At 44.4% G+C, this 23,450-nt stretch overlaps 1 protein-coding gene across 1 annotated transcript in view; it reads left to right on the top strand.

Moving 5' to 3' along the window:
• mrpl23 (mitochondrial ribosomal protein L23) overlaps positions 1 to 23,109 on the top strand; it is a 133,646-nt gene extending 110,537 nt beyond the window's left edge. Inside the window, exon 5 of the mRNA XM_021564139.2 lies at positions 22,264 to 23,109. Coding sequence (XP_021419814.1) covers positions 22,264 to 22,428 — 165 coding nt within the window. The 3' untranslated portion in view covers positions 22,429 to 23,109. The remainder of the gene's footprint in view (positions 1 to 22,263) is intronic.
• The last annotated feature ends 341 nt before the right edge of the window (positions 23,110 to 23,450 follow it).

Below are 23,450 nucleotides of genomic sequence, written 5' to 3'. Positions count from 1 at the left end.
AGCATGGATAAATTTTTCTGCATCATTTTTGGACAGAAAGTTTCTGATTTTTGCAATGTTACGTAGATGGAAAAAAGCTGTCCTTGAAACAGTCTTGATATGTTCTTCAAAAGAGAGATCAGGGTCCAGAGTAACGCCGAGGTCCTTCACAGTTTTATTTGAGATGACTGTACAACCATTAAGATTAATTGTCAGATTCAACAGAAGATCTATTTGTTTCTTGGTACCTAGAACAAGCATCTCTGTTTTGTCCGAGTTTAAAAGTAGAAAGTTTGCAGCCATCCACTTCCTTATGTCTGAAACACATTCTTCTAGCAAGGGCAATTTTGGGGCTTCACCATGTTTCATTGAAATGTACAGCTGTGTGTCATCTGCATAGCAGTGAAAGTTAACATGTTTTCGAATAACATCCCCAAGAGGTAAAATATATAGTGAAAACAATAGTGGTCCTAAAACGGAACCTTGAGGAACACCGAAATTTACAGTTGATTTGTCAGAGGACAAACCATTCACAGAGACAAACTGATATCTTTCCGACAGATAAGATCTAAACCAGGCCAGAACTTGTCCGTGTAGACCAATTTGGGTTTCCAATCTCTCCAAAAGAATGTGGTGATCGATGGTATCAAAAGCAGCACTAAGGTCTAGGAGCACGAGGACAGATGCAGAGCCTCGGTCCGATGCCATTAAAATGTCATTTACCACCTTCACAAGTGCCGTCTCAGTGCTATGATGGGGTCTAAAACCAGACTGAAGCATTTCGTATACATTGTTTGTCTTCAGGAAGGCAGTGAGTTGTTGCGCAACAGCCTTTTCTAACATTTTTGAGAGGAATGGAAGATTCGATATAGGCCGATAGTTTTTTATATTTTCTCGGTCAAGGTTTGGCTTTTTCAAGAGAGGCTTTATTACTGCCACTTTTAGTGAGTTTGGTATACATCCGGTGGATAGAGAGTCGTTTATTATGTTCAACATAGGAGGTCCAAGCACAGGAAGCAGCTCTTTCAGTAGTTTAGTTGGAATAGGGTCCAGTATGCAGCTTGAAGGTTTAGAGGCCATGATTATTTTCATCATTGTGTCAAGAGATATAGTACTAAAACACTTGAGCGTCTCTCTTGATCCTAGGTCCTGGAAGAGTTGTGCAGACTCAGGACAACTGAGTTTTGAAGGAATACGCAGATTTAAGGAGGAGTCCGAACTTTGCTTTCTAATAATCATAATCTTTTCCTCAAAGAAGTTCATGAATTTATCACTGCTAAAGTGAACGTCATCCTCTCTTGGGGAATGCTGCTTTTTAGTTAGCTTTGCCACAGTATCAAAAAGGAATTTCGGATTGTTCTTATTTTCCTCAATTAAGTTAGAAAAATAGGATGATCGAGCAGCAGTAAGGGCTCTTCGGTACTGCACGGTACTGTCTTTCCAAGCTAGTCGGAAGACTTCCAGTTTGGTGTGGCGCCATTTCCGTTCCAATTTTCTGGAAGCTTGCTTCAGAGCTCGGGTATTTTCTGTGTACCAGGGAGCTAGTTTCTTATGAGAAATGTTTTTAGTTTTTAGGGGTGCAACTGCATCTAGGGTATTGCGCAAGGTTAAATTGAGTTTCTCAGTTAGGTGGTTAACTGATTTTTGTCCTCTGGCGTCCTTGGGTAGACAGAGGGAATCTGGAAGGACATCAAGGAATCTTTGTGTTGTCTGTGAATTTATAGCACGACTTTTGATGATCCTTGGTTGGGGTCTGAGCAGATTATTTGTTGCAATTGCAAACGTAATAAAATGGTTGTCCGATAGTCCAGGATTATGAGGAAAAACATTAAGATCCACAACATTTATTCCATGGGACAAAACTAGGTCCAGCGTATGACTGTGACAGTGAGTGGGTCCAGAGACATGTTGGACAAAACCCACTGAGTCGATGATGGCTCCGAAAGCCTTTTGGAGTGGGTCTGTGGACTTTTCCATGTGAATATTAAAGTCACCAAAGATTAGAATATTATCCGCTATGACTACAAGGTCCGATAGGAATTCAGGGAACTCAGTGAGGAACGCTGTATATGGCCCAGGAGGCCTGTAAACAGTAGCTATAAAAAGTGATTGAGTAGGCTGCATAGATTTCATGACTAGAAGCTCAAAAGACGAAAACGTCATATTTTTTTTTTGTAAATTGAAATTTGCTATCGTAAATGTTAGCAACACCTCCGCCTTTGCGGGATGCACGGGGGATATGGTCAGTAGTGTAGCCAGGAGGTGAGGCCTCATTTAACACAGTAAATTCATCAGGCTTAAGCCATGTTTCAGTCAGGCCAATCACATCAAGATTATGATCAGTGATTAGTTCATTGACTATAATTGCCTTTGAAGTAAGGGATCTAACATTAAGTAGCCCTATTTTGAGAAGTGAGGTATCATGATCTCTTTCAATAATGACAGGAATGGAGGTGGTCTTTATCCTAGTGAGATTGCTAAGGCGAACACCGCCATGTTTAGTTTTGCCCAACCTAGGTCGAGGCACAGACACGGTCTCAATGGTGATAGCTGAGCTGACTACACTGACTGTGCTAGTGGCAGACTCCACTATGCTGGCAGGCTGGCTAACAGCCTGCTGCCTGGCCTGCACCCTATTTCATTGTGGAGCTAGAGGAGTTAGAGCCCTGTCTATGTTGGTAGATAAAATGAGAGCACCCCTCCAGCTAGGATGGAGTCCGTCACTCCTCAGCAGGTCAGGCTTGGTCCCAGAAAGAGGGCCAATTATCTACAAATTCTATCTTTTGGGAGGGGCAGAAAACAGTTTTCAACCAGCGATTGAGTTGTGAGACTCTGCTGTAGAGCTCATCACTCCCCCTAACTGGGAGGGGGCCAGAGACAATTACTCGATGCCGACACATCTTTCTAGCTGATTTACACGCAGAAGCTATGTTGCGCTTGGTGATCTCTGACTGTTTCATCCTAACGTCGTTGGTGCCGACGTGGATAACATTATCTCTATACACTCTACACTCGCCAGTTTTAGCTTTAGCCAGCACCATCTTCAGATTAGCCTTAACGTCGGTAGCCCTGCCCCCCGGTAAACAGTGTATGATCGCTGGATGGTTCGTTTTAAGTCTAATACTGCAGGTAATGGAGTCGCCAATGACTAGAGTTTTCAATTTGTCAGAGCTAATGGTGGGAATCTTCGGCGTCTCAGACCCCGTAACGGGAGGAGCAGAGACCAGAGAAGACTCGGCCTCTGACTCCGACCCGCTGCTTAATGGGGAAAACCGGTTGAAAGTTTCTGTCGGCTGAATGAGCGACACCGGTTGAGCGTTCCTACAGCATTTCCTTCCAGAAACTGTGAGAAAGTTGTCCGGCTGCGGGGACTGTGCCAGGGGATTTACAGTGCCTTGCGAAAGTATTCGGCCCCCTTGAACTTTGCGACCTTTTGCCACATTTCAGGCTTCAAACATAAAGATATAAAACTGTATTTTTTTTGTGAAGAATCAACAACAAGTGGGACACAATCATGAAGTGGAACGACATTTATTGGATATTTCAAACTTTTTTAACAAATCAAAAACTGAAAAATTGGGCGTGCAAAATTATTCAGCCCCTTTACTTTCAGTGCAGCAAACTCTCTCCAGAAGTTCAGTGAGGATCTCTGAATGATCCAATGTTGACCTAAATGACAAATGATGATAAATACAATCCACCAGTGTGTAATCAAGTCTCCGTATAAATGCACCTGCACTGTGATAGTCTCAGAGGTCCGTTAAAAGCGCAGAGAGCATCATGAAGAACAAGGAACACACCAGGCAGGTCCGAGATACTGTTGTGAAGAAGTTTAAAGCCGGATTTGGATACAAAAAGATTTCCCAAGCTTTAAACATCCCAAGGAGCACTGCAAGCGATAATATTGAAATGGAAGGAGTATCAGACCACTACAAATCTACCAAGACCTGGCCGTCCCTCTAAACTTTCAGCTCATACAAGGAGAAGACTGATCAGAGATGCAGCCAAGAGGCCCATGATCACTCTGGATGAACTACAGAGATCTACAGCTGAGGTGGGAGACTCTGTCCATAGGACAACAATCAGTCGTATATTGCACAAATCTGGCCTTTATGGAAGAGTGGCAAGAAGAAAGCCATTTCTTAAAGATATCCATAAAAAGTGTTGTTTAAAGTTAGCCACAAGCCACCTGGGAGACACACCAAACATGTGGAAGAAGGTGCTCTGGTCAGATGAAACCAAAATTGAACTTTTTGGCAACATTGCAAAATGTTATGTTTGGCGTAAACAGCTCATCACCCTGAACACACCATCCCCACTGTCAAACATGGTGGTGGCAGCATCATGGTTTGGGCCTGCTTTTCTTCAGCAGGGACAGGGAAGATGGTTAAAATTGATGGGAAGATGGATGGAGCCAAATACAGGACCATTCTGGAAGAAAACCTGATGGAGTCTGCAAAAGACCTGAGACTGGGACGGAGATTTGTCTTCCAACAAGACAATGATCCAAAACATAAAGCAAAATCTACAATGGAATGGTTCAAAAATTATCATATCCAGGTGTTAGAATGTCCAGACCTAAATCCAATCGAGAATCTGTGGAAAGAACTGAAAACTGCTGTTCACAAATGCTCTCCATCCAACCTCACTGAGCTCGAGCTGTTTTGCAAGGAGGAATGGGAAAAAATGTCAGTCTCTCGATGTGCAAAACTGATAGAGACATATCCCAAGCGACTTACAGCTGTAATCGCAGCAAAAGGTGGCGCTACAAAGTATTAACTTAAGGGGGCTGAATAATTTTGCACACCCAATTTTTCAGTTTTTGATTTGTTAAAAAAGTTTGAAATATCCAATAAATGTCGTTCCACTTCATGATTGTGTCCCACTTGTTGTTGATTCTTCACAAAAAAATACAGTTTTGTATCTTTATGTTTGAAGCCTGAAATGTGGCAAAAGGTCGCAAAGTTCAAGGGGGCCGAATACTTTCGCAAGGCACTGTATACTACTATCTGAACTTACTGGTGGCACAGACGCTGTTTCATCCTTTCCTACACTGAAATTACCCTTGCCTAGCGATTGCGTCTGAAGCTGGGCTTGTAGCACAGCTATCCTCGCCGTAAGGCGAGTACAGCGACTGCAATTAGAAGGCATCATGTTAATGTTACTTCTTAGCTTCGGCTGTTGGAGGTCCTGACGAATCGTGTCCAGATAAAGCGTCCGGAGTGAAAAAGTTGAGGAGGAAAAAACAAAAATATAAACGGTAATTAAAAAGTAAAAAACGTAAATTTGTCAGGTAGCAAAACAGGTTGGCAACAAAACGCACAGCAACTCGAAAACAAGTCTGCAAGTTGTGACAGGAAATGAGGCATCATGTCTCGCTCCATCCACCAACGCCACGTTGCACCACAGACTGTCCAGGAGTTGGAGGATTCTTTAGTCCAGGTCTGGGAGGAGATCCCTCAGGAGACCATCCACCACCTCATCAGGAGCATGCCCAGGCGTTGTAGGGAGGTCATACAGGCACGTGGAGGCCACACACACTACTGAGCCTCATTTTGACTTGTTTTAAGGACATTACATCAACGTTGGATCAGCCTGTAGTGTGGTTTTCCACTTTAACTTTGAGTGTGACTCCAAATCCAGACCTCCATGGGTTGATACATTTGATTTCCATTGATGATTTGTGTGTGATTTTGTTGTCAGCACATTCAACTATGTAAAAAAAAAAGTATTTAATAAGAATATTTCATTCATTCAGATCTAGGATGTGTTATTTTATTATTTTATTTAATTTTTTTGAGCAGTGTATTTAGGTGCATATGCAAATTAAATGGTCACACTGTAGAGCCCTGGGTTGTTGGGTTCTGTGCGCAAAGTGGAGCATGTATGTAAGTGTGTGCGTGCGTGTTTGTGTGTGGAAAGACTGGAATGTGTGTAGAGGATAGTTTGAGAAGAGGTACAGAGTGCCTCTAAAGAACCTCACAATTTAACCACATCCCCTCACTCTGCCTCACTATCAGTCCCAGGATACACATAATTGAGAGGAGTGTGTGTACGAGCGTGCGCATTTCTGTGCATGTGGTACGCTGCATATCCTTGCCTCTTGACAGCAGAATGAAAGCAGGTCTTTTCTTAATAGTACTTACTTTGCAGATAGTTGATTTTTTGAGGCAGTTGAAGAAGTTTTACTTACTATGATTGATGTGGTTGTCTCAACTAGCTACCTTAAGATTGAGATGAATGCACTTACTGTAAGTCGCTCTGGATAAGAGCATCTGTTAAATTACTGAAATGTTAAATGTAAAAGAATTGATAAAACAGGATGTCATTGTCTTCAATGAGACAAAGACTGCAAATTATGCGGGGGCTAAACCTTTTTGGGGCTAAACCTTTGTGATCAAAAGGGGGGACTTTTAGATTTCTTCAAAACAATCCAACATTAATATTTAATTACTGCAGTAATAGAGCTGGTCGGTAATCACCCCTGGAGGTGATCACTGAGAACGCAACGAGCTGGTTTGAGCCACAGCATTTTATAGCAAAGTCCATCCTCCTTCAGTCTACATGACACACAACAGATGTATGGAATGGGTCACAAGGTTAAGATTTGCATGAAAGATACTAATTATGTAAAAACATGAGAACGCATTGTGTAGAAACCAGTGTCTGGCCCCCCAACTCCATACTGGAGCCATCTCTCCCGGTATTGAACATAACTGAAACATTAACTCATGCGCTGGAATGCGGAATCCCCAAAGACATTGTAAATCTTCCAGAGCCCCATCCCCAGTAGAAAACACACAGGTGAGCATTCTAACAACCCCTTATTCTGTTGCATAAAACAACCATTTGATGCAACAGCATTTTAACATAATCTTGTAATTTCCACCATAATCCCCCATTTTGAGAATTCTCTCAATTTTAAAAAAATTACAAGATTGAAGAACATTAAATCACATAGAAAATGCATACATTCTTCATAAAACAAGAAGCATAAAAGCAATAACTCATTGCATGGGTTCCTCCACTTGACCGGCTGCTATAGCACTGGCTCTTCCTCCTCCCAAGACATTTAGCACTGTCTCCCATTTAAACCTCCAACATATACTCTATGGAAAATGGTTTATTAAATAAATCTAGCAACTCGTGCTGGGAAGAACCAACTTTTGACCAAAAGTGGACACACTCCAATCAGTTTCTGTGACAATTTCCCAGACTTTGTAGACGGTTTTATCAAAATATCCATTAAAGATACCAACTCAAAACCTACGTATGTCTACGAATGGGTTGTTTAAGTTGCATCTCATATTCCTAGTATTACTTTATCAAATCTCTAGTAATAGATAATACACACATACAATTCATCATATTTTCATATCTTCACAGAATCCATATAAAACGTAAGAAATTGTTTTGTACTCACATCAACCATTCCATTGGCGTTTTCACGGACCCTCCACAGCTACTAAGCAGCTCTCCAAACATACTACCACCAGGACCAAAAAAATGATCTTGTTTCCCGGACAATGACCGACCAGTCATGGGATCCTCAACAGTTCTCTAACCTCCCAGAAACTACGGCAAAGTCTAGGCTCCCAGAAACAATAGACTTGCTGCTAACATCTCGCTCTCAATACCACCCCGAGATATTCTATGATGGCCAGTGATGGACTGAACCTCAAAATATCATTAAATCAATATTTATTAACCAAATTTCAATAATCTTATTATGCAAATGTTTATCTTATTTACACACTCACACAACTCTCATATCACATTCACACAGTACTGTTCCCAAACACACTAAATCCAATATTTTTATAACCTGCAGGAATATTTTCTTACTTCTATAGGTGGTTTTGGTATATAGCTTTCACATATGTACCTAACTATTTTAAACTATTGCATATCATTAACTTATCTACTAATTATTATTTACCTCAGGCTCACACAGAGCCTTCATGATCACCCACACAGGGTTTCAAACCATGTCTGTATGAACAGGGAAACCCATACCATTATCAAAATATTGCCTAATTTGTGGTCCCAAAACCGGTTGTTTTATCCACACTGGGATATCCAGTGTCTGTCTATCCAAATGTGCAAAACTACCTACAGAGTACCCATGTCTCTTACCTAACTTTGTAACATGGCCCCAAAAAATCCTATCTTACCTCGTATTTTCTAAATACCAGGAATATTAAAAACATGCACAATTACACCTAACAATAGTAACCCAGGGCATACCTGTTTACCTCATGTAATTTTTTTAAAATCAATTATATACACTTAAAAATTTGAACTTCAAAGTCGGAGGCCCTCGCAAGGCGTCACCTGCACTGTAGTTCCTCTTTCAACACATTAACCTCACCAATCCTACTCTTGATCAAACCAGTACTATGGATTTGGACTTTTGGTAACCCGCAACTGGATAATTAACAATCATGTCCAAGGATACCTCACTTAAGTACACTTATCAACTCAACTCAGTCCTGCTAGTTACCCCAGCTGTTGTGGCCCTCTTAAGGAAGACCTCGCTCTGAGTGTACCCTCAACAGGGGCTTTTTTGTTGTTTTGTATATTATTTTTCTTTTTTCATGCCTTTCATTCCCTTAAATGTTCAGTTAATGTCTAATTAGTACTATGAATTCTGTGCACTTTCAAGTTCAATTATTGAAAGAAACCAGTCTCACCCTTAATCTAATTCTGTTCCAAATGATGTATCCATTCAGCTGATGAGGATTCAATCTGCTCCAAATAGTGGAGAGTGGCTTTCCCCTGGTTGCATCTCCCCGTGCATGGTTAACCTGGATTTCACTGTGAACAAGCGGAAAAATGAAGTTCATCATCCCATCCTCGTTGACAAAATTGTGGTGGAATTATTGCAACCACCCCTGGAGATGATCACTGAGAACTCAACCAGCTGGTTTACTGCAGTAATGGAGCTGGTCAGTAATCCCCCCTGGAGGTGATCACTGAGAACTCAACCAGCTGGTTTACTACAGTAATGGAGCTGGTCGGTAACCACCCCTGGAGGTGATCACTGAGAACTCAACCAGCTGGTTTACTACAGTAATGGAGCTGGTCAGTAATCCCCCCTGGAGGTGATCACTGAGGACTCAACCAGCTGGTTTACTGCAGTAATGGAGCTGGTCGGTAACCACCCCTGGAGGTGATCACTGAGAACTCAACCAGCTGGTTTACTGCAGTAATGGAGCTGGTCGGTAACCACCCCTGGAGGTGACCACTAAGATTTCAACCAGCTGGTCGGTAATCACCCCTGGAGGTGATCACTGAGAACTCAACCAGCTGGTTTACTGGAGTAATGGAGCTGGTCAGTAATCCCCCCTGGAGGTGACCACTGAGAACTCAACCAGCTGGTTTACTGCAGTAATGGAGCTGGTCGCTAACCATCTCTGGAGGTGATCACTGAGAACTCAACCAGCTGGTCGATAATCACCCCTGGAGGTGATCACTGAGAACTCAACCAGCTGGTTTACTGCAGTAATGGAGCTGGTCGGTAACCACCCCTGGAGGTGACCACTGAGAACTCAACCAGCTGTTTTTTTGCAGTAATGGAGCTGGTCGGTAACCACCCCTGGAGGTGATCACTGAGAACTCAACCAGCTGGTTTACTGCAGTAATGGTGCTGGTCGGTAACCACCCCTGGAGGTGATCACTGAGAACTCAACCAGCTGGTTTACTGCAGTAATGGAGCTGGTCGGTAACCACCCCTGGAGGTGACCACTGAGAACTCAACCAGCTGGTTTATTGCAGTAATGGAGCTGGTCGGTAACCACCCCTGGACGTGACGACTGAGAACTCAACCAGCTGGTCGGTAACCACCCCTGGAGGTGACCACTGAGATTTCAACCAGCTGGTCGGTAATCACCCCTGGAGGTGATCACTGAGAACTCAACCAGCTGGTTTATTGCAGTAATGGAGCTGGTCGGTAACCACCCCTGGAGGTGACCACTGAGATTTCAACCAGCTGGTCGGTAATCACCCCTGGAGGTGATCACTGAGAACTCAACCAGCTGGTTTACTGCAGTAATGGAGCTGGTCAGTAACCACCCCTGGAGGTGATCACTGAGAACTCAACCAGCTGGTTTGAGCCACAGCATTTTATAGCAAAGTCCATCCTCCTGGATGTTCATGACAAACAACAGTTGTATGGAATGGGTCACAGGGTTAAGATTTGCATGAAAGATACTGTCTGCTATGAATCATAAGTATCTGCTGTAAAAACATGAGAACTCATTGTGTAGAGACCAGTGTCTGTCCCCCCAACTTCATACCGGAGCCATCTCTCCCTGATACCGTAAAGAACAGAAACATTAACTCATGCTCTGGAATGCGGTATCCCAAAGACCATCAATTTTCCAGATGCCCATCCTCAGTAGAACACACAGATGAACATACTAACAACCCCTTATTCTGTTGCAATTACAGCATTATAACAATCTTATCATTTCCACCATACCTTCCATTTTGGACTTGATGTGTCAGTTTCTGGCTTATAGATGCATAATACACTCTGTAATCCTGACATTCAGTGCTTAATATGTTTAGTGCATTTAAGCTGCGCTCTCATCCCTTTCGTAGTGAAAGAGCACTTGTAAGGCAACACGGATTGCCTGTAAATGCTTAGTTAAAGTGCATTCGGAAAGTTTTCAGACCCCTTTACTTTTTCCACATTTTGTTACATTGCCGCCTTATTCTGAAATGGATTAAATAGTTTTTTCTCATCAATTTAAACACAATACCCATTTTACCAATTTATAAAAAATAAATAAACTGATCACATTTACGTACGTATTCAGACCCTTTATTCAATACTTTTTTGAAGCACCTTTGGCAAATATTGCAGTCTCGAGTCTTCTTGAGTATGATGCTACAAGCTTGGCACACCTGTATTTTGGGGAGTTTCTCAAATTTTTCTCTGCAGATCCTCTCAAGCTCTGTCAGGTTTTCGGGTCTCTCCAGAGATGTTTGATCGGGTCCAAGTCTGGGCTCTGTCTGGGCCACTCAAGGACATTGAGATTTGCCCCAGTCTGAGGTCCTGAGCGCTCTGGAGCAGATTTTCATCAAGGATTTCTCTGTACTTTGCTCCATTCATCTTTGCCTCGATCCTGACTAGTTTCTCAGTCCCTGCTGCTGAAAAACATCCCCACAGCATGATGATGCCACCACCATGCTTCACCGTAGGGATGGTGGCAGGTTTCCTCCAAACATGAAGCTTGGCATTCAGGCCAAAGGGTTCAATCTTGGTTTCATCAAACCAGAGAATCTTGTTTCTCATAGTCTGAGAGTCTTTAGGTGCCTTTTCACAAACTCCAAGCGGGCTGTCATGTTCCTTTTACTAAGTGGTGGCTTCCGTCTGGCCACTCTGCCATAAAGGCCCGATTTGGTGGAGTGCTGCAAAGATGTTTGTCTTTCTGGAAGGTTCTCCCATCTCCACAGAGGAACTCTGGAGCTCTGTCAGAGTGACCATCGGGTTCTTGGTCACCTTGGTCACCTCCCTTACATAAAACAACATGCCATTATGCACAAATGTGTAAGTTTTCGTTTTGGCATATAGGCTGCTGGCCTAACTGTTACTCTTTAAAATATACTTTGCAAGGTGTTGGCGTACACAGGGGATTGAGGATACCATTGTAGCGAATTCGAAGGGCACCATGACAGGGACTGATGCACCCAACTCCATCTCTCTTCACAGTTTTAAAACGCACCATGGCCGTTACAATGGTATTGCTTTGGGGACACCATGTGACTTCTGTTTGAACGAGTGTATTAGACCCCCCCCCCCCCCCCCCTCCCCCACACACACACACACCTACATACACACACAACCCACCTGTCTACCTATGTATGTAACCACACAGACTTGGATGAAATACCTAATCCGAGTCCGTGTGGTTCCTCTTTATGAAAATAATCTGTGGCACCACCTCTTCCAGGTCCTAATATGCCTACTTATAATAATATGGTTATTATGTGCTAAAAGAGCGAGGTTTTGTTACTAAAGCCAATTCTAAAGTATAATTTCACCAGGTCATCTAACTGCAGACATTTCTATGGTGGCGCGCGCAGGGAGGCACATGCAGTTAAGCAAATTCCATACTTTAATCTTGAAATATAACTGCGACTTTATTCTGAAAATGTTGACTTTACTCTCAAAATTAACTTTGTTGTTATTCTCAGAATATTGCCACTTTATTCAGGAAATTGATTTCGACTTTATTCTCAAAATATTGGCAAAAAAAAAAAGTCTCTTCACTTGGCCCTAGTACTTTTTAGTAGTGGAAGGCTTATATTTAGCCTACGTATAATTTTGCAAGTCCTGAATTCATTATGTTATTCCTGACTCTTTGAAATGCAGTGTATTAACCTTAAATTGTGAAACAAGGCTTATTTTGAGAAAATGTAAACAAAATTGAGATATACACTACAACACCAAAAGTATGTGGACACCTTCATGTCAAACGTCTCATTCCAAAATCATGGGCATTAATATCGAGTTGGTCCCCCCTTTGCTGCTATAACAGCCTCTTCTGGGAAGGCTTCGCTAGATGTTGGAACATTGCTGCAGGGACTTGCTTCCATTCAGCCACGAGCGTTAGTGAGGTCGGGCACTGATATTAGGCGATTAGGCCAGGCTCGCAGTCGGCGTTCCAATTCATCCCAAAGTTGTTAGCTGGAGTTGAGGTCAGGGCTCTGTGCAGGCCAGTCAAGTTCTTCCACACCGATCTCAACAAACCATTTCTGTGTGGACCTCGCTTTGTGCACAGGGGCATTGTCATGCTGAAACAGGAAAGGGCCTTCCCCAATCTGTTGTCACAAAGTTGTAAGCACAGAATTGTCTACAATGTCATTGTATGCTGCAGCGTAAAGGTTTCCCTTCACTGGAACTAAGGCCATTAGTCCTCCACCAAACTTCACTGTTGGCACTCTGCATTGGGGCAGGTAGTGTTTTCCTGGCATCCGCCAAACCCAGTTTCATCCATTGGACTGCCAGATGGTGAAGCGTACTTCATCCCTCCAGAGAACGCGTTTCCACTGCTCCAGTCCAATGGCGGCGAGCTTGACACCACTCCAGCCGATAAGCAGTTATTGTGCTGACGTTGCTTCCAGAGGTAGTTTGGAACTCGGTAGTGAGTGTTGCAACCAAGGACGCGTTTCAACACTCGTCGGTTCCATTCTGTGAGCTTGTGTGGCCTACCACTTCACGGCCTGCCGTTGTTGCTCCTAGACGTTTCCACTTCACAATATAAATTTGACAAAATTACTTGTTGGAAAGGTGGCATCCTATGACGGTGCCAGGTTGAAAGTCTCTGAGCTCTTCAGCAAGGCCATTCTGCTGCCAATGTTTGTCTATGGAGATTGCATTCTGTGTGCTTGATTCTATACACCTGTCAGCAACTGGTGTGGCTGAAATTGCCAAATCCACAAATTTGGCCACATACATGTTATGATTGCCCAGCCCTAACTGCAGGCACACAGGTAGGCAGGTGTGGTAAGCTAGATACTTTAAGCTGTAACAGATGTAACAGACTGCCCTGCAGCCTAATGCATCCTGGACCAGAGATGGGCTGGTGTAGCGTACCAACTAAATAATATATAACCCCCTCTGCCCCTGAGAGAGAGAGAGGGAGATGGTGTGAGAGGGAGACTGTGTGTGTGTGTGAGAGGGGGACTGTGTGTGTGAGAGAGGGAGACTATGTGTGTGTGAGAGGGGGACTGTGTGTGTGTGAGAGGGGGACTGTGTGTGTGTGTGTGAGAGGGGGACTGTGTGTGTGTGTGTGTGAGAGGGGGACTGTGTGTGTGTGTGTGAGAGGGAGACTGTGTGTGTGTGTGTGAGAGGGAGACTGTGTGTGTGTGAGAGGGAGACTGTGTGTGTGTGAGAGGGGGACTGTGTGTGTGTGAGAGGGGGACTGTGTGTGTGTGAGAGGGGGACTGTGTGTGTGTGAGAGGGGGACTGTGTGTGTGTGTGTGAGAGGGGGACTGTGTGTGTGTGTGAGAGAGGGGGACTGTGTGTGTGTGTGAGAGAGGGGGACTGTGTGTGTGTGTGTGTGAGAGGCTGTGTGTGTGTGAGAGGGAGACTGTGTGTAAGAGAGAGACTGTGTGTGTGAGAGAGAGACTCTCTGTGTGTGTGTGAGAGAGGGACTCTCTGTGGGTGTGTATGTGTGAGAGAGAGAGACTGTGAGACTTTGTGTGTGAGAGAGACTGTGTGTGTGTGAGAGAGAGAGACTGTCAGAGAGAGAGAGACTGTCTGAAGCAATACAAACACACCCTAAGAACAAAAAAGGAACAGCACATTAGAAATCAGCTGGATGGAATTGAAGAATCCATAGAATCAAAACACTTCTGGGAGAATTGGAATAAATTAAACTAACCTCATCATGAGGAATTGGCTATCCAAAATGGGGATATGTGGAGAAATCACTTTGCAAACCTCTACAGCAATATAACAAAGAGCCCAGAACAAAAAGATATACAAGAACAAATCCTTGAATCAGCAGTCAAAGACTATCCGAATCCTGTGGATACCCCAATTACAGAAGAAGAATTATTGGAAAAACGATGCACTCTCCAACCCAAAAAAGCCTGTGGTGCTGATGGTATTTTAAATGAAATGATCAAATATACAGACCACAAATTCATATAGGCTATACCCAAACTCTTCAACATTATCCTCACTGCAGGTATTTTCCCCGATATTTGGAACCAGGGATTGATCACACCAATCTATAAAAATGGAGACAAATTTGACCCAAATAATTACAGAGGAATTTGCTTTAACAGCAACTTGGGGAAAATTCTCTGCAGTATTATAAATAGCAGACTACATCATTTTCTTGACGAACACAACGTCCTGAGCAGAAGCCAGATTGGATTTCTAAAAAATGATTGTACAACAGACCACATTTACACCCTCCACACTCTAATTGATCAACAAGTAAACCAAAACAAAGGCAAAATCTACTTATTTGATTCAGTTTGGCACAAAGGTATTTTTTATAAACTAATAGAAAGTGGTATAGGGGGGGAAACATATGATTTTATTAAATCAATGTACACTAAAAACAAATATGCGGTTAAAATTGGCAACAAGCAAACAGACTTCTTCTCTCTCCCACTAAAGAGGAGTTACAGCAGCACCTAGATCGTCTTCACAAGTTCTGTCAGACCTGGGCTCTGACCGTTAACCTAAAAAACAACAAATATAATGATATTCCAAAAAAGGTCCGGAAATAAGGATGACAAATCTAAATTATATTTGGACACAGTTCTATTAGAACACACCAAAAACTACACATATGTAGGACTAAATATCAGCAACACAGGTAGCTTTCACATGGGTGTTGAATGACCTGAGAGACAAAGCACGAAGAGCATTCTATGCCATTAAAAGGAACATCAAAATCCCAATTAGAATCTGGCTAAAAAAAATTTAATCAGTTATAGAACCAATTGCTCTATATGGCAGTGTAGTATGGGGTCCAATCTCTAATAATGAATTTACCAAATGGGACAAACATCCAATCGAAATACTGCATGCTGAGTTTTGCAAGACTGTATTGCAGGTGCAAAGAAAAACTCAAAATAACGCATGTAGAGCAGAATTGGGCCAATACCCCCTCCTCATTCGAATAGAAAAAAGAGCCATCAAATTTTACAACCATCTAAAAACAAGTGACCCCAAAACATTCCATCACACAACTCTACAATGTCAAGAGATGAAACAAGAGAAGATTCCCCTCAGCCAGCTGGTTCTGAGGCTCAGTTCACCAACCCAAACCAACCCCATAGAGCCTCAGGACAGCACTCAGAAAATCTGGCCCAACCAAATCATCACAAAATAAAAATAAAAATATATCACCAATTGGAAAGACACAACAAAAAAATCAAAGTGAACTTCAATGCTATTTGGCTCTAAACAGACAGTACATGGTGGCAGACTATCTGACCACTGTGACTGATAGAAAACTGAGGAAAACATTGACTAGGTACAGACTCAGTGAGCACAGTCTGGCTATAGACACCGGTCGTCACAGACAAACCTGGCTGCCCAGAGAGGACAGGCTGTGCTCACTCTGCTCCAGGGGAGAGGTAGAGACAGAGCTGCATTTCCTATTACACTGTGACAAATACTCAGACCTAAGAGAATATTTCTTTCTCAAAATTATAATTCAATACAAAGAATTTGAAACTATATAGTAGTGGACATAATGTATTGTTATTTTCATTAATATTGATGTTGTTAATGGTAATCCCATGTCCACTACTACTATTATTATTGCTGTTGGTCCCACCATTTATTTATATAATATATATATATATTTTGTGAGAGAGAGGGTGTCTGTGAGAGAGAGAGGATGTCTGTGGGAGAGAGAGGATGACTGTGGGAGAGAGAGGATGACTGTGGGAGAGAGACTGTCGTGGGAGAGAGAGAGAGAGTCTGTCGTGAGAGAGAGAGACTGTCGTGGGAGAGAGAGACTGTCGAGAGAGAGAGAGAGAGAGAGAGAGAGAGAGATACTGTCTGACTTATTGGGAAACACAAGCATAAAGCAAAATGCAACCTTTTGCCACATTTCAGGCTTCAAACATAAAGATATAAAACTGTATTTTTTTGTGAAGAATCAACAACAAGTGGGACACAATCATGAAGTGGAACGACATTTATTGGATATTTCAAACTTTTTTAACAAATCAAAAACTGAAAAATTGGGCGTGCAAAATTATTCAGCCCCCTTAAGTTAATACTTTGTAGCGCCACCTTTTGCTGCGATTACAGCTGTAAGTCGCTTGGGGTATGTCTCTATCAGTTTTGCACATCGAGAGACTGAACATTTTTCACATTCCTCCTTGCAAAACAGCTCGAGCTCAGTGAGGTTGGATGGAGAGCATTTGTGAACAGCAGTTTTCAGTTCTTTCCACAGATTCTCGATTGGATTCAGGTCTGGACTTTGACTTTGGCCATTCTAACACCTGGATATGTTTATTTTTGAACCATTCCATTGTAGATTTTGCTTTATGTTTTGGATCATTGTCTTGTTGGAAGACAAATCTCCGTCCCAGTCTCAGGTCTTTTGCAGACTCCATCAGGTTTTCTTCCAGAATGGTCCTGTATTTGGCTCCATCCATCTTCCCATCAATTTTAACCATCTTCCCTGTCCCTGCTGAAGAAAAGCAGGCCCAAACCATGATGCTGCCACCACCATGTTTGACAGTGGTGATGGTGTGTTCAGGGTGATGAGCTGTGTTGCTTTTACGCCAAACATAACGTTTTGCATTGTTGCCAAAAAGTTCAATTTTGGTTTCATCTGACCAGAGCACCTTCTTCCACATGTTTGGTGTGTCTCCCAGGTGGCTTGTGGCAAACTTTAAATGACACTTTTTATGGATATCTTTAAGAAATGGCTTTCTTCTTGCCACTCTTCCATAAAGGCCAGATTTGTGCAATATACGACTGATTGTTGTCCTATGGACAGAGTCTCCCACCTCAGCTGTAGATCTCTGCAGTTCATCCAGAGTGATCATGGGCCTCTTGGCTGCATCTCTGATCAGTCTTCTCCTTGTATGAGCTGAAAGTTTAGAGGGACGGCCAGGTTTTGGTAGATTTGCAGTGGTCTGATACTCCTTCCATTTCAATATTATCGCTTGCACAGTGCTCCTTGGAATGTTTAAAGCTTGGGAAATCTTTTTGTATCCAAATCCGGCTTTAAACTTCTTCACAACAGTATCTCGGACCTGCCTGGTGTGTTCCTTGTTCTTCATGATGCTCTCTGCGCTTTTAACGGACCTCTGAGACTATCACAGTGCAGGTGCATTTATACGGAGACTTGATTACACACAGGTGGATTGTATTTATCATCATTAGTCATTTAGGTCAACATTGGATCATTCAGAGATCCTCACTGAACTTCTGGAGAGAGTTTGCTGCACTGAAAGTAAAGGGGCTGAATAATTTTGCACTCCCAATTTTTCAGTTTTTGATTTGTTAAAAAAGTTTGAAATATCCAATAAATGTCGTTCCACTTCATGATTGTGTCCCACTTGTTGTTGATTCTTCACAAAAAAATACAGTTTTATATCTTTATGTTTGAAGCCTGAAATGTGGCAAAAGGTCGCAAAGTTCAAGGGGGCCGAATACTTTCGCAAGGCACTGTAAGGGACAGTGTCTGACAGACCAATCAACCTTCACCTACTGTATGCTTATTGTTACTGTTCAATGTATGGTTATTTTGACCCTTGGTTATTGTTGTTACTGTTGTCCCGTTGACAATTTTGAATCTTATTGTAAATATCCAAAGTAAGCTTTGGCAATATGTACATTTTTGCGTCATGCCAATAAAGAGAATTGAATTGACTGTCTGTGAGAGAGACTGTCTGTGAGAGAGAGACTGTCTGTGAGAGAGAGAGAGATGTCTGTGAGAGAGAGAGACTGTCTGTGAGAGAGAGATGAGAGAGAGACTGTCTGAGAGAGACTGTCTGAGAGACAGACTGTCAGAGAGAGAGTGAGAGAGAAACTGTCTGGGAGAGCGAAACTGTCTGGGAGAGAGAAACTATCTGGGAGAGAGAGAGATGTCTGAGAGAGAGAGTGACTGTCTGTGTCTGTGAGAGAGAGAGACTGTCTGTGTCTGGGAGAGAGACTGTCTGTGTCTGGGAGAGAGAGAGACTGTCTGTGTCTGGGAGAGAGAGAGACTGTCTGTGTCTGGGAGAGAGAGAGACTGTCTGTGTCTGGGAGAGAGTGAGACTGTCTGGGAGAGAGAGACTGTGTCTGGGAGAGAGAGAGATGTCTGAGAGAGAGAGTGACTGTCTGTGTCTGTGAGAGAGAGAGACTGTCTGTGTCTGGGAGAGAGAGAGACTGTCTGTGTCTGGGAGAGAGAGAGACTGTCTGGGAGAGAGAGACTGTGTCTGGGAGAGAGAGAGATGTCTGTGTCTGGGAGAGAGAGAGACTGTCTGTGTCTGGGAGAGAGAGAGACTGTCTGTGTCTGGGAGAGAGTGAGACTGTCTGGGAGAGAGAGACTGTGTCTGGGAGAGAGAGAGATGTCTGAGAGAGAGAGTGACTGTCTGTGTCTGTGAGAGAGAGAGACTGTCTGTGTCTGGGAGAGAGAGAGACTGTCTGTGTCTGGGAGAGAGAGAGACTGTCTGTGTCTGGGAGAGAGAGAGACTGTCTGTGTCTGGGAGAGAGAGAGACTGTCTGTGTCTGGGAGAGAGAGAGACTGTCTGTGTCTGGGAGAGAGAGAGACTGTCTGTGTCTGGGAGAGAGAGAGACTGTCTGTGTCTGGGAGAGAGAGAGACTGTCTGTGTCTGGGAGAGAGAGAGACTGTCTGTGTCTGGGAGAGAGTGAGACTGTCTGGGAGAGAGAGACTGTGTCTGGGAGAGAGAGAGATGTCTGAGAGAGAGAGTGACTGTCTGTGTCTGTGAGAGAGAGAGACTGTCTGTGTCTGGGAGAGAGAGAGACTGTCTGTGTCTGGGAGAGAGAGAGACTGTCTGTGTCTGGGAGAGAGAGAGACTGTCTGTGTCTGGGAGAGAGAGAGACTGTCTGTGTCTGGGAGAGAGAGAGACTGTCTGTGTCTGGGAGAGAGAGAGACTGTCTGTGTCTGGGAGAGAGAGAGACTGTCTGTGTCTGGGAGAGAGAGAGACTGTCTGTGTCTGGGAGAGAGTGAGACTGTCTGGGAGAGAGAGACTGTGTCTGGGAGAGAGAGAGATGTCTGTGTCTGGGAGAGAGAGAGACTGTCTGTGTCTGGGAGAGAGAGAGACTGTCTGTGTCTGGGAGAGAGAGAGACTGTCTGTGTCTGGGAGAGTGAGACTGTCTGGGAGAGAGAGACTGTGTCTGGGAGAGAGAGAGATGTCTGAGAGAGAGAGTGACTGTCTGTGTCTGTGAGAGAGAGAGACTGTCTGTGTCTGGGAGAGAGAGAGACTGTCTGTGTCTGGGAGAGAGAGAGACTGTCTGGGAGAGAGAGAGACTGTCTGTGTCTTGGAGTGAGAGAGACTGTCTGTGTCTGTGTCTGGGAGAGAGAGAGACTGTCTGTGTCTGGGAGGGAGAGTGTCTGTGTCTGGGAGAGAGAGAGACTGTCTGTCTGGGAGAGAGAGAGACTGTCTGTGTCTTGGAGTGAGATAGACTGTCTGTGTCTGGGAGAGAGAGAGGCTGTCTGTGTCTGGGAGAGAGAGAGACTGTCTGTGTCTGGGAGAGAGAGAGACTGTCTGTGTCTGGGAGAGAGAGAGACTGTCTGTGTCTGGGAGAGAGTGAGACTGTCTGGGAGAGAGAGACTGTGTCTGGGAGAGAGAGAGATGTCTGAGAGAGAGAGTGACTGTCTGTGTCTGTGAGAGAGAGAGACTGTCTGTGTCTGGGAGAGAGAGAGACTGTCTGTGTCTGGGAGAGAGAGAGACTGTCTGGGAGAGAGAGACTGTGTCTGGGAGAGAGAGAGATGTCTGTGTCTGGGAGAGAGAGAGACTGTCTGTGTCTGGGAGAGAGAGAGACTGTCTGTGTCTGGGAGAGAGTGAGACTGTCTGGGAGAGAGAGACTGTGTCTGGGAGAGAGAGAGATGTCTGAGAGAGAGAGTGACTGTCTGTGTCTGTGAGAGAGAGAGACTGTCTGTGTCTGGGAGAGAGAGAGACTGTCTGTGTCTGGGAGAGAGAGAGACTGTCTGTGTCTGGGAGAGAGAGAGACTGTCTGTGTCTGGGAGAGAGAGAGACTGTCTGTGTCTGGGAGAGAGAGAGACTGTCTGTGTCTGGGAGAGAGAGAGACTGTCTGTGTCTGGGAGAGAGAGAGACTGTCTGTGTCTGGGAGAGAGAGAGACTGTCTGTGTCTGGGAGAGAGAGAGACTGTCTGTGTCTGGGAGAGAGTGAGACTGTCTGGGAGAGAGAGACTGTGTCTGGGAGAGAGAGAGATGTCTGTGTCTGGGAGAGAGAGACTGTCTGTGTCTGGGAGAGAGAGAGACTGTCTGTGTCTGGGAGAGAGAGAGACTGTCTGTGTCTGGGAGAGAGAGAGACTGTCTCTGTCTGGGAGAGAGAGAGACTGTCTGTGTCTGGGAGAGAGAGAGACTGTCTGTGTCTGGGAGAGAGTGAGACTGTCTGGGAGAGAGAGACTGTGTCTGGGAGAGAGAGAGATGTCTGTGTCTGGGAGAGAGAGAGACTGTCTGTGTCTGGGAGAGAGAGAGACTGTCTGTGTCTGGGAGAGAGAGAGACTGTCTGTGTCTGGGAGAGTGAGACTGTCTGGGAGAGAGAGACTGTGTCTGGGAGAGAGAGAGATGTCTGAGAGAGAGAGTGACTGTCTGTGTCTGTGAGAGAGAGAGACTGTCTGTGTCTGGGAGAGAGAGAGACTGTCTGTGTCTGGGAGAGAGAGAGACTGTCTGGGAGAGAGAGAGACTGTCTGTGTCTTGGAGTGAGAGAGACTGTCTGTGTCTGGGAGAGAGAGAGACTGTCTGTGTCTGGGAGGGAGAGTGTCTGTGTCTGGGAGAGAGAGAGACTGTCTGTCTGGGAGAGAGAGAGACTGTCTGTGTCTTGGAGTGAGATAGACTGTCTGTGTCTGGGAGAGAGAGAGGCTGTCTGTGTCTGGGAGAGAGAGAGACTGTCTGTGTCTGGGAGAGAGAGAGACTGTCTGTGTCTGGGAGAGAGAGAGACTGTCTGTGTCTGGGAGAGAGAGAGAGAGAGAGAGAGAGAGAGAGAGAGAGACTGTCTGTGTGTGAGAGAGAGACTGTCTGGGAGAGAGAGAGACTCTCTGTGTCTGGGAGAGAGAGAGACTGTCTGTGTCTGGGAGAGAGAGAGACTGTCTGTGTCTGGGAGAGAGAGACTGTATGTGTCTGGGAGAGAGAGACTGTCTGTGTCTGGGAGAGAGAGAGACTGTCTGTGTCTGGGAGAGAGAGAGACTGTCTGTGTCTGGGAGAGAGAGAGAGAGAGAGAGAGAGAGACTCTCTGTGTCTGGGAGAGAGAGAGACTCTCTGTGTCTGGGAGAGAGAGAGACTGTCTGTGTCTGGGAGAGAGAGAGACTGTCTGTGTCTGGGAGAGAGAGACTGTCTGTGTCTGGGAGAGAGAGACTGTCTGTGTCTGGGAGAGAGAGAGACTTTCTGTGAGGGAGAGATAAGCGATAGCTTTTGTGATAGAGAAAGGAGTTGGATAAAGTCTGTCTACAGTCTATAGCACGCAAACATTTGTGTCTTGTCGGCTAAGTGAGTGGAGACCAAGGGCTTAGGGGAAAAGGGGTTGGTGGCGAGTTGCCATTTCAGATTCACCCTAGGTGAATCTGTCTCTAACTCTCTCCCTCTGTGTCTCCAGGCGCAGCAGCAGACATTTGAGTTCCCTGACATCTTCACAGAGAAGGATGTGAAGTCAGCCGAGGGCTCGGTGGAGGAGATGCAGGAGAAGTTCATGGAGGATGAGAAACAGAGGCAGAAACCGGACCTTCGCAGGGGAGGGGTCACAGAGTGGTTCGGGCTCTAGAGAGAGAGTTTGTGTGTTAGGAGATATGCACTGCTGGTGTGTGGGTTTGTTTGTGAGAGAGTGTTAATATTGTGTGTCATCATGTACAGATTTTTATCTGCAACAAGTGCGTTTGGTGGAAACACCACAGATGGGTAAATTTGCATATTTTCTTTATGCAGATTTTAGAATATTCGTATGAAAATCTGTCGCCAATTGGATGGAAACCTAGCTACTGTCATTGTAAGAATGGAACATGTGACCAATAGCTGTTCAGACATAATATTAATTGGTGAAATAAAACAGAAAATAATTAAAATACAGTTTTTCAACATTTGAGACGTTCTCTATTGTCAGGTAACACCACTTATACCAGTGTTGACCGACCCTCGGCCTGGAGAACTGATGGGTATCCAGGATTTTGCTCTGAACCTGCTCTAACACACCCGATTCAACAAGCCACTCTTTTGATGAGAGTAGCTGAATCCTGCTGATTAACTGTCAAATCAGTTGTGTCAGAGCAGAGCTAGAACAAAACCCTGCACCCCCAGTAGTTTTCAAACAGGAGGGTTGTCCACCTCTCCCTGACGGAGAAGGCTACTGTGTGGGAATGTGTTTTCAGTTCACCGCAATATGTCTGTGTGAGTGTTTTACTGTGAACTACTGTACAAGGAAAAGCTAATAAAAAGTAACTTGTCAACCCTCTGCTTACTGTTACATTTACTCTTTACTCTCTTTAGTCTACCACTGCTGTGTTTTTCCTTGGACTGGGCACTTCCAGTACCACGCTCCACACACACACAGCCCCATACAGCACGGTGGTGCCAAAGTGGTCCAGTTATTGTGATAAAGTAATGAGCTGTGCTACGAGCTGGCAACGGACCAGAAGGATGAAAGCCGACTTACGGTAATAGGGCCTTAATAGGGTCCTTAAGGGAGGGTCAGGGTTGCGTCCCAAACGGCACCCTATTTTCCATGTAGTGCACCCATAAGGCTCTGGTCAAGATGAGTGCACTATATAAGGAGGTGGATACCGTTTGGGA

This window comes from Oncorhynchus mykiss, chromosome 2, assembly GCF_013265735.2.
Source record: "Oncorhynchus mykiss isolate Arlee chromosome 2, USDA_OmykA_1.1, whole genome shotgun sequence".
Taxonomy (NCBI): Eukaryota; Metazoa; Chordata; class Actinopteri; order Salmoniformes; family Salmonidae; genus Oncorhynchus; species Oncorhynchus mykiss.
This window is presented reverse-complemented; position numbering and strand designations above follow the sequence as displayed.